The following is a 17980-nucleotide window of genomic DNA, read 5'->3' on the forward strand; positions in this document are numbered from 1 at the left end:
AATTACGAACAATGTGTTCAAGCAATCTGTCAATCTATGTTTCTGCCTTCATGAAATTCCAACGTACGTACGTATAAGATGTTCTGTAATTGATGCAACACTATTGGGAAGGGACTATGCGAAAAGTAAGTCAAACATAGAGCATGATACTTTTTGATAAGATTTTTCGTTTTTGGAATAATGGATACTTCAAATATATATTTTCCTGATCTGATTCTCTGTCAGTTTCTTTTCCAGAATCATATACGAAGCAATTACGCGTTCAGAAATTAAAGATATCGACTGATATTAAAAGAAAAGGATTGATACCTGTAATCTCTTAAACGCATAATTAATTCTATGTGATTCTATGTAGTAAAAATCGCAGAAAGCTAGATCAGTCAAAACAATGAAAATTAATTTCCTCCGAAATAAAGCCTACTATCAAAATGTGTCTGTTGTGCTATACGTTCTTCACTTCTCTTTTTATGGGATCATCTCCTTTGCGGCTCTTGGAACACGTTAAAGAGTGTTCTGAGAAATTTTCATCGATACGAAGAGCGTAACTGTGTATCCAAGAGAATAGACAGTTTCAACAGTTTCTAAAGTATTCAAGTATCCGAAGTAATTTCTTTGATGTGCATGAACATCGAATATTCCATTATGTTCTGTATTCTACGATAGTCGATGCAATAAGCTCAAACATATGAAAAGGCATTAATATGCACGACGAGATTTTATAAGTCGGGACACGATTAAGTGCACGTGTGCCTGCTAAACTCTGACTCAATCTTCTCAGTCAAAGTTACAGGACACTCTGTGTACCTTTCTGCGATATTATCGCGTAAGTCGACACTAACGTTTCTTCGTTCCTCGAAGATAGAAACTTAAAATTCAATATCGTCTTTACTTCTCGAATTTTAGCATCTTTTTCGAGTTCGTTAAGAGACGCGAAGAACTGTCAGTGCTAGTTTATTCACAGTAGCCGTCAATTTAAGAGGACAGCGAAACTGGAAAAGCTTCTGTTCGGGCTACGTGAATATTTGTTTTAGCTTAACGGTTATGCTCGATCGTTTATTTTTACTGCGATGATCGAATCACAGTCAAGAAGTTTATAGAGTATAGTTTTTTAGATTTCACTCTATGTATATAACAGGCTGCTGTTACTTTGTTTAAACACTGTCCGTCCAGCATCGATAATTGCGTAACTACCACTTACTGAACAATTACTGTTTCACTGAATTTATTGCAGTTACGTAATTCCCAAAAAGTTGAAAGTAGGAAGGAATTCTACTTTTTTTTTTTTTTTTTACCACGTTTGCTTATTCGTGATTAAAATATAGCGTCTTATTGCTGTGGTAACAGGTGGAAATATTTTCGCTACAGACGAGTGAGCTCGTACGCTTATCACAAGTTTTTTACCTCGATTTCACAGGATTGTATTGTTTTCGAGCAACGCGGAAAGCCTAAGGGTACATTAGAGCACGTACTCGCAGGACAATGAGCCTACCTTGGCCCTTTTTAGTGGCCTCAGGCTGTGCCGGCGACTCAGAAACAATGGCTTGACGTCGAAACACAAACTACAGTTTCATTAGTGCTCATAACTGACGAAATTAAACCCCCTTTTCCTGTCACTCTTTCGCGACCCTTGCCTCTCACCACCCGCGTATCACAGGTTAATTAAATCTGACCAAAAACATTTCGTGAAATTCCGGGTTTTCATGGCTTCCTGCCTACTGCTCGTTAACAAACATCGAATTACGCTGGTTTTGGAAAACTAAATACTTCTTAAATTATTTAATGATTCTTGTGCAATGTTACAAATTATATATAACGTGTACCTAATATTTATCCGATATCGGCCGATCATTTTTTGAGATTTACATCCTTTTCAGCAATTTTGATATATTGATCAGCCTGTTGTACGTATAATTGCATATCGTATATGAAGTTTGCGCTTTTATTTTAAAGTAATCTTAGTGTTTCAAGTAAAGAACGATCAGACACAAAAACGACGGGATAAAGATAAATTTTAAATCTTCGTATCTTTGACTTTCCAACTTTTAACATTCAACGATTACATGTTACAAAGAAGTTACATAAATTTACTTTTAACTTTCAATTAACTTTTTCTTCTACTATTTGTAATTCTTATTAGCGATTCGCAAGGGAATACAAAACTACGATTGCAGATAATTATATACGTCCAGAGTATTCTAAATAATTTAGTAGTTTCTACGTTGGTCTTTTAAATTGTCCGTTGACTATATTCATAAAGAATTTTGCAAGCAAAGTCGTTCTCTGTCAACACCTTCGTTCGTCAATCGAGTTCAGCTATTTTCATATATCTTCGGCAAAATGATCAAAGGAAAGGATTATGCCTGTTTTTATCCATTCAAGGAATGAACTACTATCGTAATCTATCGTTCTGATAATTCTCGTCGTAATTTAGACTGGTGATCAACAGTAGCTGGCATTTGTCTCTCAAGATTACCGCTGTCTGCTATTAGTGGATCAGGGTATTAATAGCGAACACAGGCTGAAGATATGTAGTTGGGTTATTAGCAGTTAATGCCCATACTAAATTTATTCGTAGGAGAACCGCAAAGATAAAAGCGGTCCGAAGACCCATCAATACTATACTTTGCTCGCTATTCAACGTTGATGTTCGCGTTTTACTATCTCATCGTTTTATTTTATTTCTTGTAAAAATCCATATAATATACTTACATAGTTATGTAGGTGTAAAATGTACGATTTAATTCGGTCGGGACAAGTGTAAATTGCTGTCAGTATTTCAAGTTTTATAGAATTTTAGTGGAAGTTTATAATTACGACGTAAACACATTGGATTGAAAATTATTTTCGTCATTTATGGCTGTTGTAAATTAATTTTATTTTCGCGTCATTTAACGGTCACTGTTTTGTTGCTTCAATTAAATTTACCACGTTGGTTTGCATAGATAACTCGAACACCAATAGCGATAATTCTGTAAAATAAAATTTTTCTCCTAGAACTCGTTAAATGTCATATAAACTATGCAGGGGTCAATTAGATATCTTATCAGAGTTCAAAGAAACATTGGTTGCTCGTAAAAATTCACCTCGTTATTGCAAGAAGCGCAATAAAAATAACAAAAAATGATACGTTATCAGATACTATTTTGTCTGATTTATGTTTCCTTCGTCTGAGCGGGTTTTTCATGGAGGGAAGTTACAATTAGATAATATATTTTACAATTCTTATCTACGTCTGTCCTTTTTCTTCTTCTTTAATATTGGACGTTTACGTCGAAAAATCACGATATTAGCAAATACGGATGACGAAAAAATAATGTTATGTCACACGAAAAAGAATTGGTTAAATAGTAACAACATCTATTCATATAATTTAGAAATACGCAAGTAATGTACATGAAGGGAGATAAATTCGAGTATTGAAATTTTTATAAATCACAAGTTGTCATATTGAAGAAAATAATCCTTCAAAGTACTATAAGATCTGGCATCGAGAGCATATTAATTCTAACAGATTTATAGCAATAATATTAATTTCAACTTAAAAAATTTTTTTAAATATAATAGATAAAAACCACGTTGCCTAACTTTATTGAAACATGCACATGTATGTACGTATATATAATAAAGTTAGTAAAAAATAACATTATTGATTATGGTAATATCATTAACCAGCAAAAAGGTAAATATGCATAAAAATAGGAAGAATTATAGAAGAATCTTCATCTTGTTTAATGATGTGTAAATTTGTGAAACAAGATTGAGCAAACCTGTTTTGTTACGATTACAGGAAAAGATAAAGAAGATTCACGGTGTCGTTAACATGTTCCAGCAATCTTAAATTTTTTTCTTTATATTTGATGGAATGTTTCCTGCGTGTTAATATCGTCACGATCAAAAAATACTAATCGTAGCAACGCGACGATGAGAGAAAAACGAGAAATTGTGCGTAGCCATGAATGTCAGTATGAATAATTGTTACTACCCTGAGTGGAGAGAAACCGCGAGACAAAACCGGAAGTGTGCTCGAGTAAAGTGGATAAGCGTAATGGTGCGTTATGCACACAGAGTGTGAACACACGCATCGACGTCGTCAAAGGGAGTACCTTCTAAATTCTACGAAAGGGAAAAAGAAACGTGACAAAATGACTAAAAAGCTGTGAAAGAATGTTGCGTTTCAGTCGTGTCATCTTACCGCACGACGATGTCATCGTTGCGACGTGTAATTTCCACGTACGGCTGATTTTCTACGATCTACCGTACAATTATGGGACGTTTGCATCCGCTCAACGTTAAAAGAACGTTTAAAATTAAAAAGTTATATTCGTATCGAGATAATATACAAGCTGGAAGCTTTGTTCTTTCTCCGGAGAAAAACTGAGTCTCGCAGTCTATTTATTATATTTATAGGCGTGTATTTCTTATTTATACGTTTTATTCAACATGGTTCTTAGGAATATACTTATTCGATTCGCATATTTCCTATAGTCAAACGTTTCGAATTAAATATCGAATTATACGTACATGCGCATACTATAGTTCCGTAGTTTCGCGTACATGCTGGTAATGTATTGTAGTTACGTTATTTATGCGGCACAAGTAGGACACTAAAATGTTTAACTGGGCTACGATGGAGAAATTTCCTTACGCTACGAATTATCACGCTCCGTTAACATACCGTAAGTTTGTTATCTACTTGAAATCTTTTGTCAAGTGCGGGCACGGCGGTTACCGAGAAATAGCAAACTTAAACTGCCGGAAGGTTAGAGTGTGCACGTGGAATGTCTTCATGCAAGGGACGTGTAAGGATATACGAGGGTCTGAAGTCACTTGATGCTCCGCTCGAGAGTCTATTCGACATTACACTTTACCTAACAGAGGAAGACCGCATCCTTACTCGAAGGTAAAGGAAATAGCCAATTGTTTCTTTTATCCTTTTATGTCTCTCCTTGATAAAACGATGATTCAATTTTTTACATTATTATATACTATATACCATAGATATTTGCATACACACAAGCTTTTGCGCAAATAGAAAAAGCATCGTTATATTGGAAAATCTTTATAATGACGTTAACACAGTTTGAATAATGAAGATTAAAAAATAATAAGCACAAAGTCTCGTTGTTCAACAACGATTTTTCTATCGTTATAAATCTTTGACAAGACTATGTTGCTAATATATTGGATTGAATTTAAAAATCGTTCCCCTGTAAAGAATGTAAAATACGACTTATCGTATTCTTGCCTCGTGCTACATCTCTGTCGTTGACGGCGTATCACATTTTTACAAAAATGCGCTGCATCTTAATTACGATAGAATTTTATCACGTCACCGTGGTATAATTCCCCTTTTTGCAAAAATTATCTAGACATCGCAAGTAACGTACACGTTTAGTAAGCATCACCATACGTGTAAGAAGCACGCGATACGTGCATTGGCAACGCACATTACTTCCCCTTGTCGGAACAGGCTGTAAGACAATACCAGAAAGTGTTCTTCACTGGAAAGAAGTAAAGTGGATAAACGTACTGGTGCGATGTGCACACAGAGGGTCATGTGCACTGCATTTAAACGTATATATTGCCTGCACACCGTGGAAATCCCGAGTGGACGGAAGCTATGGTCGTTGTTGGGGTCATTCTCAAGATCTCTGAAAACTTCAGGCGTCTCCAGCGTCCTGTGTTTCTAAAACCTTTAGTATGTATAAAAATGCAGTATAGGGACACAGCAGTCGTGTACACTGTTGGACGGAGACCGCCATTGTACTTGATTTACCGAGTCGACCTACTTCCCTGAACTTTAATAACGCGCCTAGTATGATTCCTATGTGCAGTATCTGGGCTTGCAGTGCGCTTTTTCCAGATTCTTACGTTTCGCAAAAAGTATACCGCTTCAAAGGTGTACTTGGGCTTCCTTAAAAATGAATATGAGATGAATATGGAATGAAATATAGTGCCGGTATTATTAAAACCGCTGGTAGTTTATGTAAGAAATGAAAATTGTAAAAATGCATAAAATATGCTGGAGTTACCCGTTTTTATTTACTCGCTCTCGTTGAAAAAGACCGTGGAAATCGGTCATTGAACCTTAGCGCGTAATTGTAAATAATTTTTGTTCAGCAGTTGTTTTCCGTGATGGATAAATGTTTTGTATTTTAATTAAGTGTCATGAAATTGCAATTACATGAAAAAATATACCAAGCTTGTTCCAATTATAGATTTTGATATAAACGGAATAAGTACGAAAAATATAATAATACCACATATTTTGTAGACGTAACTTCATTTATACTACTTTTTATTAATTATATTATTTATTAAGATACTTATATTAAACGAATTATACAAAATATTTATTGTCATATATTTTTTAAAAGACTAGTAATAACAGGTATTTTGTTACGTGATTTTATTGATATTACTGTTAATTTTTGTAAACCTAAAGGTAATAAAAACCCTTCTATCCGTTGATTATTTTCAAATATAAAAATAAATAAATATATAAATATCTATCGAGTAGATCTGAAATATAAATAACATTTCATGCGATATACGCATATAAATATCTAACTGATTAAATAAATTTCATGACATAACAATAGACGCAATTTCCTATAATTCCTATTGCGAAACACTCGTATTTACCACGTTATACAACGTCGGTATTGAATTAAAGGACAAAATCCATCAAACAGTATTACACAATCGATGTCCAAGAACGATACATTTCGCTGGGATCGAATAACGATCGGTTTATTTATCAAGCAGAACAGGGAAGGAACACGTTTGGTTCGACGCGGCGCAACCGAGGGGACACCCATAGCCTTGGTGCCAATTATATTCTCATGGGTTTCTCATAGTTGGCGAGGAGCTTCTAAGCGAAGGAAAATACCACAAAAAGATGCTTTCAGTTCTCCAACAAAACGGTGAGGGAGAATGAACGAGCAAGTTCGAGTGGTACGACGAATCCACGACGAAGCCATTACTACGTTCTTTGCCGGGGAAGTAATGTGTTATTGAGGAGCTACCAGGTGTAACTTATGCCTCCACCAAGGCTCGAGAGTTCATATTGTACCTGGAGCTCCTATGAAGTGCCCCGACAATAATGGCCCACCCTTTGTGCACGATGCTCTATTGATGTCGAGAGGAATTCCGTAACGTCTGCGACCTGGAAGCTCTCTCCCTCTCTCTCTTTCTCTCTTTTTCTCTCCTTTCATTGTCTTCTTTTTTCCATCCAGCACGCAATCTCTTTCCATCTCGCAATCGAGGGTATCTGGCCTTCTTTCTACTCTAAAATAACTACATTTCGACTGCGGTTCACAAGTAGGAAGAGAACGAATATCGTGTATGGACTAGGTATTATTGCCGTGGCACACGAGACGTGTTACCTGAATCCACCTGGATTTTGTGCGATTGTCGACTCGGCCGAGGCGTTTGTTCGAGGGGTCTCGTGTGCCGTGATCGAATTTGGATTCTACCTTTTTAAGGGCTCGTTAAAAGACTTTGGGGTTTTGTCTGAGGACGGACAGAAGCGAGATCAATCTCGCGTTTTCCATTGTCGGTGGAAGCGAGGGTGTCCAGGCTGTCGTTTCAATAGGCAGCCGAGGGTTGTTCAACGAGTGTGACGAACCTTTCCACAAAAATAACTCTTGACGACGTAATTCGAAATATCTTTTGTGGCGAAACATCGGAAGGCATCGCGTCGCATCCACGAGGCCTCCTTAAGCACCGTATTGGTGAAAGTTAACAGCGTTTCCTGTTATCCGCTGGTGCATGCACCGTGTTTGATATTCTTATTACAAGCGCGAAGCTTTTTATACGTTGTTAAACAAGAAAGAGCGTATTGGCCGCAGAGAAATCGATTCGCATATCAAGCGTGCAAAGGGAAAGCGAAAGCTAAGATTTATGTCAATATTTGCGTGTTTACCGGCTGAAATGTTGAAACTCTCTATAATATCCTGTTCAATATTTAACGAAAAATTGAAACACAAACTCCGATACAACATACGAATCTCTTTTTTATCGAGGCGATTTCAATCTCGACAAAGGGACTATTTTGCAGCGCATGACGGATCACTAAACAAACTATGTTACTGTAGGTTTTGAGAGTAAGGCATTATATGGTAATTGAAGAAAAAAGTCCACTTTCTGCGATTGTTTCTTTAATTTTCCCTGGCCTGTCTAATAACAACTTGAAACAAGATGAGAATCTCACGCTTCGTCGTTTGCAAACGATAGTGATATGCAAAACGTAATTCCACGAAAAACATTGTCCTCGTCTTATCGATATAATACTGTGGATGGTGCATCGAATTTATGAACGGTACGAGTCTTACTTCAAAAGTTTGGAGTTTATTAAACGATTTAATAGAATGTTTAATACGCAATAGTACGAACTCTCGGAACAAATTCTTTCAAAATATCTATCAAAATGGTTGCAAATAAAATGTAACATTAATGTTTAATGGAAGAGTAAAAGTTTTAGAAATAACAGCACTTGCAATTGTCTCGGAGCTAGCTGATAGATAAGATAAGGTGCGAACAGTGCACAGGTAGTGAAGTTTCTTATTCGTAGACTACATGCGCATCATGAAATACGCGAGGGCGAAGCGTTTAAACGACGTCGATGCCTGTTAACGTATGATTTCCGCTCGTCTTATTGGAATATTCTGCAATGCCCGTCCCCACTCTTCTGTATTGGGCAACAAGAAAATTGAGGGCACCGATCGTTCTTTATACTGAACATCGATTATATGTTCTCACGTGAGTAGGAATAAGACTATGCCAGAGATTCATTTACTATCGCTCTCGCTTAATCTCAGGGTGAAGAGCTGTTTCAGCTCATAGAGACCTACTAACATTTTAACGAATCATCAATGTTACGTAATTACAGGGACGGTGAGATGAGATTGAAATTGAAAGAATTCTTCAATCGTAACTGTGCAAAATCATATCGTAATCATCGTGTTATTTGCATTTTATTACACACATGTTCATCTGCCATTAAGTTAGGGTGCCGTTAAGTTTAGCGTGGATCTTTTGTTCTTATATTACTAATCATAAGTTGATTAGACTAGCGTGGCTATGAATATGTTGAGTATGTTGAGTTATATGAGTTGTGGTTTGTCGCATAACGTATGGTAGGTCGAAAGTGAAGAAGAAAATACTATCAAGTAAATCATCGTTTTCAAGAAAATCGATTTTCAAATTATATCAAATATACGTTAGTGTAACCCTCAAGTAATAGTGCGATGGTGCATCTATATCTTCCTTTCATTAAATACTTTGTCTTATTTTATGTTTGTTTAGTCTTACAGCGATAAGATATATAGTACATTTCACAGAAAGAGATGTACCCTAAGATATACGTATAAGGTGTTAAGTGCACGCGTACTTGATACATATCTAAGATGGATTTTCTGGAAAATAAAATCTTCTTCTATAAACCTTTATTCTCCGTCTTTGATTTATTATGGAAACGCTTATTCGATAGTACTACATTTTATGAAAGAGTTTGTATATTTTCATAAAAAATTGTTGAAAACAACGTGTTACTTTTATTAAAGGATTTAACACGAAAGCACCAAACGATTAATCAGTTTTTGGTACATTAATAAGGAATAATCTAAATAATTCTAGTTATATACACGTGGTATAAAGTTTTATTTTACACATACGAAAAATGAGCGTTTGAAAATTTTGTATATTATCTACAAAGTATCTTTTTTCAATACGAATAATAATGTTAGTCCTCGTGTGTCAGAAACAAGAGCCAATTAAATAAAAATATTACGAAGCTCTGCTATAAATGTCCACTGAATTTATTTCTTGTAAATTATTATATTTTTAAATAATGGAATAAAACTTTCCAAAGTAGAAAGCTACTGTAAAAACTACGCTACTCAAAAATCATTCAAAATTAATTCCAAAGTACTGATACCTTTTAAGAACTGGATAAATATTTTTAATAAATTGTTGCATGTGTTGCGATAGGATGCTTTTAATTCGATTCTATTCCGAAGTACAATGGTTTCAAAAATAACTTAATAAACATACTTTATTTAAACACAAACCAATATCTCATAATATAACAAATGGTCAATACAAAAACATGGATGTTCGTTAGTTAAAAGAGTTTGTTACATTAATATGAAACGAATGCAAATACAATTCATGCAACTCGATGCAAATAATTGACGAAGATGCAAACATATAAAATTATCTCATTTTTTCTTTTCTAATTACAGGGTTGGCTGAATAAATTTGAACGAGTTTATTGATCATTAGCGATGAAACTCTGTCTTGACTTTCTTTTACTTTGAAATAATTTCATTTGCCAGTGAAAGCTTTATAATCCCTCGTTTGTCCATTAATTTCCGAATAAACCGTCGACGTTGCAATTTGTTTATTAATCAAGTTCTCTGCGCACATAGAAATCTAACGTTTTTATACCCGAACCATCATCTGTCCCAAAACTACTCGGCAAACGTTGCTCCTACTCTTTCAGCGTTAGCAGCAACGTGTGCACCGTGCGCTATATTTTTTATATACAGGAACGTCCCTTTTTGGAAAGGTCTTTAAGTTACATCCCGGCCTGTTTGTTACTTCTGGCGAGGTCGTGTGGTTCAAGCGGCGGCAATTAACGTACTGTATTTTCTCGGCTAACCTTTTAATCTCTCCACCACAGCGGTTTATCTAAATTGTGCTAGTTGGTAGTGTGGGAACGATGCACACGACGTGTCATGGGAAGGAAGTAGAGCGAATGCATCACGATAAATGTGCCTGCGCTGTGAGCACGACTTAAAGGGCGGAGCTAAAAAAGGATTGAAGACGATTTACGTGGAAGGTGGTGATAAGTGCTTCAACAACATTACCTTATGCTATTTATATCATTTTTCCTATTTTCATACGTGCGCACGAATCATGCTCTCTGCGGGAGATCTGAAGAAGCAGCCTATTATTATTTATTTATCTTTCTCCAGAAATGATTTTTCTGCGTAATTCGTTCTTCTACGTTCTGATGTATATTTAATAGCGTTATTATTACTGTTATTTCAAATATTGTTCTTCATCCACGCAATGCGATTTTTTTATGTGCAATCTGATGATTCTTCTAACAGATGTTATAAATTGATAGCATACGTACAAGGTAACACACGTGTTTAACGTACAAAAAATATAAATCCTATAAATTCAATTTCATATTTTTCTACCTTTGTAAATACACTTTGTATCTTTGTCGCTGTATTTTGCTAAACGTAATAATCAGAAAATTGGAAGGATCGTTGAATATACACCCGGAGGGATCGTTAACGCAAAACAATTAGTTCTCACCGTATTTCTGAAATTTCTGTCGAATTTCTCCAATTTCGAGTAATTTATACAGAGATGCTGTATAAAGGTAGAAAGGGGGCTGCTGAAATATCAGTATTATACAGACACTCTGTCGGTAAAGAGACAAGAGGCAGCGAGCACGAGGTATCCGATGCCACGAGCAGCTTATAAGTACGGTCCTGAGGAATGCGCCCGTCCGATCCCACGGCTTATACCCTCTCCTGTCTTTCTCTTTCCTCTTCTACTTTCTCTTTCTCTCTGCCGTCTCTTCTCGATGGTAATATCGCTAAGGTTAGGCCGTTCGAAGGCTTCTGCATGCATTCGAACGATCGGTGACTCTCCTAGATCGGCAAATTCAACGATCGATTTGCAACGGTGCCTATCCACTTTAGCTTTTCGCATGGGTTAGTAAGTAAATCCATAAATACATCGTAGTGTCGCGACGCGACACGACCAAGAAATTAGAGAGTTAGAAAGTCAAAATCAACTTTCGACGATTTAAAGCAACCGGGCGATGTATCGTCGTGAGTGCGGTGGATACAGTAGCACAGATGGATTTCCTCGGATACAGCCACGCCGGGGAATTTTCTGAATTTATCGTTGGTCATTAGGTAACACGTTTGTCAAATGAGATTAAAATTACTTGATATAGTTTTAACGGTATGCGTAGAATGTTTCGATCGTCGTTAGAAACTATCGAGTGCGTCCTTTCAGAGTGGCTTTAATGCATCCCTTTTAGAAATATTTCTTCAACCAGATAGCAGTTTCCGAGCGTTTCTTTTTACACGGTAACAAATTCCCATTTCACTTTAGATATTTATTCGTTCGGCTTCCTCGGAATCTTAGAATTCCAACTTTTTCCATGGGACTTTCTTAGATCGTTGGATCGTACGTCTTCGAAGGGATCCATGGTTTTTAGATTTTCTTCCAGCCTTTTCCTACGTCCATGTTTGGTTTAACCAGTTCGTTTCGGACTTACTGGGATAGTGGATCTATTTAACACGTCAACCAGTTGAACAGGTACAAAACAACATGAGAAGTGGCAAGTCGTTACTATATATACAACGTTACGTTTCTTTCACGCATGTGAAAATCTTTGCATGTGAGTTTACTTTGCTTAAATGAAATCCACGCTATTTCCTCTTCGATCGGCTTCCCGCATATCGGAAAAATGGGAACGTGGCTAAAATATGTCGGTAAAATCGTAACAAATATCCACTTTCCCCCTCAAAATTTCTACGATCATATTATATATTACGTATTATCTTATGGGTATTGTTGAAAATATTATCTACCGTATTATTACTTATCCTAATATCTCGAAAAACAGCTTTGGCAGAAATGAAAAAGAAATATTTTCCAGATTATCAAATAACAAACATAGATATTCAAATACATGTAACTACATATCACAACTTTACAGCGATAGACAAGCAAAAGTCGACAAAGACAGAAATTAATACAGAAATACGATTCAAAGTTGAAAGAGGAATTTACAGAAATTGAAAAGAGAGAACAGAAAGAAAGAGGAAATATTGAAAGACGTAGAATCAAGTTTTGCTAAAAACACCACGAATACTTCTGTCCCGACGAAATGTTACCGTTTTCTGAATCTTGTCCCGTTATGAGTTATCAAATAATGTATCTAAGATTTCCAGTTACATACATTTGAACTAATTCGAATATAATTGAATAACATTGAAAACGTTTCTCTTTTCATGACTGTGTTTCATTACAACTGTGTGTAACAACAATACTTTTATCTCTCATTATACGCGAGCATATCCTAAAAGCATGAAACATGAAAGATTTAATTTTGTGTTTCGATTCTATAACAGTATTCCTCTTCATTCTCCGCAAAGTGTTCTCCGTCATATGCTCTCGTTCGCGTCATTTATTTCATCTCGTTTTACATTGAATAAAACTTGCGAGTTATGTCTTTACAGGCAACGAAACAACAACGAAAATACCACGACTTTTTCACTAGCCGTTGGTTTCGGCTTGCCTCCATTTGGCGAAACAATGGGGGGACTCGGTTTCTTGAATTCCTACTTGCCAGATGCATCGGCATATTTGGGGTCATGTTGCGGTACTGCAACCTAATCGCGATCGGTTAATACGGTAAGATGTTCTCAATGATTTGCAGTCCGGCGCAGAACGAGCAAGCGCAACCGTTCAGAAAAGAAAGGAAGATAAAAGATAAGCCGGACGACGCGTTGCACCGCACCGCACCGCGTCGCGCGCCAGTGCCTTGGGATCATTTTAATGACGCAATCTTCGTTGACTCGCGTGAAAGTTGACTTGCGTGCAGGTCCTACCTGCTCTTTCCGCTCCTTACGAAGAATAGTTGGAAACGATACTATCGAATGTCTCGCTGAGATCGAATGTCACGCAGATGATCTTATTTCGTTCACCTTACTGTCACGGTAATTGCGTTTAAATTGCAGCAAATAATAGACTGACTCTATATATATATATATCGCAGTAACGCGTTTCAAAAGTGTCACGGCTGGAGATAATTTTCTTTTGTCTCAGGAGAATGTCAAAATCGTGGAAGAGAGAGTTTAAGAGTAAGAAGAGGAAGAAAATCAGAAAAATAATATTTGATTAGCGTTCTCTAGAGTCTGTTCTTTTAACCGACGTTAAGTGTTTAGCGTAAAACGTGTTTCGTGCGTTATCAAATAGTTTTTCGCTCTTCTGGGGGAACTTGTTTGAATCGTGTAATTTTAAAAGTACATATTTGTGATACAATTATCGAATTTGTATGACCTATATGATAAGAAAGGTCCATTCTTTCGGACTATGAACACAGTGGTTTAGGAAAATATTCTGAATATTTCAGAGAATTTTTATTTTTTTTTTATTTTTCAGCTTTTTAAAATTTCTTTAGCGCTGTAACGAGACACGAGTTTGATTATATTGGTCAGATTTCAAGCGAATTTGAAAATGTGCGTGGAAATCAGAAGATACTTATCGCAAGCATACATTTTCCAGAGATCATCAAAATATTTATTACGTAAATAAACCATAATATTTGTAGCGGGATTATCTTTAGCCCTCGTTATACGTCTAATTGCACATTTGCAACAAATAACTTGCAAATCCTACACACATTTTCAGATTGGTATCAAGTTTTACCAAAATAATCACGGCAGTCGTGTTCCATTACAATGTTAATGAAACTTCAAAAAGTTTCATAATATATTCATAAAAATCGGACAGTATACGTGTTCGTAAGAATTTTCATTGTACGTACGCACGTATTATATCAGAAACAATTTTGTGGTTTATGTACGTTCAACGAAGTGTACAATCATTTTCTTCGAACAAAAATGTGTATCACAATTGAAATTTCTTTGCAACTGAAAAAGCTGAATATTTTTGGTAATTTAATAAATTTATATCGTAATTAATACTTGCGTCATTCGTGTTACGCTTTGGTAACTTTTGCATTACCTACCCACGATCTTTCTAAAGAGATCGAAAACGCATTTAGGTCACGAACGCATAATTTTTCGGTTCAAATACTTCGTCGAGGTGAATGCGTAGCATAAAACCAATTTGTATCGAAAGGATTAATCTGCCTCTACTCAATGACTATTTTTTTCTATATGATACGAAACATCAATGGAAGTGATCATGGAGCGCAAGATAATTCCAGATCCTAGTGCATACGTAAATATGATAGGTGAATACGCACGTAAATGAACTTACTTTTAGTTTTTGAGTATGACCACATCGGCAACAGCAGTACGACATGTAGTCAGGTAATGCTGGCATAAACTTCAGCTGTTCCTGTTGCTGCGAGTACTCGTCTACTAGTTTGCGATACTGTACCCTGAAGATGGGCCTCGTCGTGCTCTGCGAGCCTTTACCAAGGCGTCCCATAATCGCAGAGAATGCGGCCAGGATTTTGCGCCTGCGTGTGAACCTCCTCATGCCACGGCGACCGTTGCACTTCTTCGTCCTCCAACACGATTCGAAGCGCACGGTTTGCGGCCTTTGCCAAATTTTGGCAATTTTTTCGGTTAATAAAATCAACACACTTGTCTAATCACTCGACAAATATATATTTGTCTTTCCGTTCACCGTACGAACCGAACACATCACACGACCGAGTAATTACGCGCAAATCACACGTGGGTTCTCCGTCATGACACACCGTTCTCATAATAAATTTACCATTTCGTTCGACGAATAATATCGCCGGTGGAATGTTATTAGAAAGTATAAACGGTCGAATGACTTGATGTTTCATACTTCATCTGTCGCTTACCGATCGAAGGTCACTCTTTGAACAAGCGTCAATCGGACCGAACATCAATTCGAGACGCAAATTTTGCTCGGAACAAGCTGTCGATTTAACTGGCACTCACTTGTCCACGGCACCACCTAGCACACTTTCTAATTCGCATACTACCGGCATACCGGCTGTACAGCATTCAGCACTACCCAGTGAAACCTTCATTCACTTATCAGCGAACAGGCACACTTTTCGAGGAATTCACTCCGTCTTTGGCTATGATAAAACGCGTAAAGATAATAGTACCATGGTGTTGCCTGAATACGACGTTCTTCCGAGCACTTGAGAAAACAAACTGATGCGTCTCGATCACTTTATGCATCCAGGAAAATCGTCCGAGGAATCTGGATCACGCACAAATAAAAATACTTCACAGAACTATGAGGAAGGCACGTTTCAATGATTGACACGTGTGTTTCTTTCCGGTGTCAATGTCTTCTTAGTTTCTCGTTGCTCGTTTTCGACTCGCTGAAACAATAATCTCGTGCGTGGTATGTTGCTCTTCTATTTTAAAGTCGTCGCATAAACATCGCCTCTACGTGTCCGTAAGCGGAGCGAAACGTTTCTGTAGATCGACGACTACGACTATAAATGTTGCACCGATTCATCGGGACAATAAAAGCGTTTCGCGGTATCCATGCTTCTCTGGTACGGTCTTCGAAAATTATCCAGTACCACCTTGTACCGCTGTAAGGTATACTATCGTTGGCAGGTGATCATCCGTCTCTGATCCGGTAGACCGGTCCGATCGCTTTACGCGTGGGACACGCACGGAACATCCAGGGCTCCACTTCGTGGCGTATGTAGTCTTCACCGAGTGTCGTTCTGCATGCCGATCCGTGGAAACCGGTTAACGAGTTCGAAACTGCCTTTCGCTTCGTCCTCGTCGACTGTCAACCATACTTGCATCTACCACTAGCACGTTAACTTTGCGTCTTTTTCTCATGCACTCTTCACTCTTCTACTTTTCTCTTCTGTTTTATCCTTACGGCTAACGGACACGAAAGCCAATCAATCGACTAGAGATATCGTTCTGACCTAAATTTTCCAATTGGCCCGATTACGTTGCTCGAACTTTACCGTTGATAATGCTACCTGTTGCACTGTTGCATATAGTAATATTCGCGGGATACCCGCGTGTCGTTTCGCTTCATCCCTGAATCGATTGATCCAAACGTAGAGACAACTAGCAAGCTCGAGTTCCCTACTAGTTTTACACGTTTTCTCTCTTTGCACTGAGCAAGCACTGCCGGATACGACTCCGTTATACGAACGTGGCAATACGAACGGAGTTAGATTTACGAGTAGAAAGACGATCTTTAACGTGACGACATTCCGTTCTCTGGCACAACCTTCGGAAGCGAGGCATACGGCACGACGATTTCACTGAAACTCCTAAACACCAAGAACCGAACAATGCTAGTTTTTAAGGGAAAATCGGGTACATGATAAGTAACGATTGGTACGGGAAGAGAGAGAGAGAGAAAGATAGAAAGAGAGAGATAAATACAGAGAGAGAGAGAGAGAAAGAGAAAGAGAAAAAGAGAGAGTAGCTTGAATGGAGCACGTTGATTCGGTTAATCTAGAAAACGTCTGTTTTCTAGAGCGATTCACGAGCCGGCAGAAGGCTTCGCGTGCCTTCTCTCTACTGTCAACTGGAAGGGCTGGAGAAGAGATGCCGGTGAATTTTCGTGCCCCCTTCCCCTGGTGGACGTCGCAGTTTCGGTCCTACCTGACAGAGGCCAATCCAGGTGGTGCTCCTCTCGAGCGAGACGAGCTGCCTAGAGCATGCTAGCCGGCCCAGCAATGGCAATACCTCCCGGTACGTATAGAGAGAGACTGAAGTCGAAAGAAGAACACGAAGCAGGAGTAGCACCAGGCGGCCCACACGGCTTTACCCCCACCAAACCACGGAACCGAGCAGCAGAGCGACCGACCGACCGACCTCTTCTCTCCGACCGCTTTCTTGCTCCAACTGCGGCATTGAACACGTTCAACGGCAGCTGGCGAATACCAGCTATCCTCTTCCTTGTCAGCCTTTGCATCTGGCCGTTCTCCTTGTCCTGCTTTCGCACAGCCAGAGCCGTTCTCGAGAGAGGCCGCAACGCGCCGATCGCATGAGTTTGCGATTCGCGTTCTTTGACCTCCTGCCGGCACACGATCGTGGACTCGTGTCGGACCACGGACGTTACTCTTGATACCTTCCACTTCGTGCACGACATCCGCGACGTCATCGATCGAGGATCGATCGACGCGCGGTTCGCAAACAAGGGTAAGGTCCCGCGCGTTCCATCTTTTCGTGCATTTCTTGTCTTTTTCTTTGGTTCGCAAACCTCGTTCCGA

At 38.1% G+C, this 17980-nt stretch overlaps 1 protein-coding gene across 10 annotated transcripts in view; it reads right to left on the reverse strand.

The window, feature by feature from the left end:
• LOC122566813 (tensin-1-like) overlaps positions 1–17980 on the reverse strand; it is a 279316-nt gene that overhangs the window by 34021 nt on the left and 227315 nt on the right. The window contains exons 1-2 of one of the 10 annotated variants that reach the window (XM_043724589.1): positions 17370–17459; positions 15049–17032 (exon numbers count right to left, since the gene is read on the reverse strand). The exons of the other annotated variants lie outside the window; for them this stretch is intronic. Coding sequence (XP_043580524.1) covers positions 15049–15273 — 225 coding nt within the window. The 5' untranslated portion in view covers positions 15274–17032; positions 17370–17459. Of the gene's footprint in view, positions 1–15048; positions 17033–17369; positions 17460–17980 lie in introns of those variants that run through there. 10 annotated transcript variants of the gene reach the window in all.

Source organism: Bombus pyrosoma, linkage group LG4, assembly GCF_014825855.1.
Source record: "Bombus pyrosoma isolate SC7728 linkage group LG4, ASM1482585v1, whole genome shotgun sequence".
Taxonomy (NCBI): domain Eukaryota; kingdom Metazoa; phylum Arthropoda; class Insecta; order Hymenoptera; family Apidae; genus Bombus; species Bombus pyrosoma.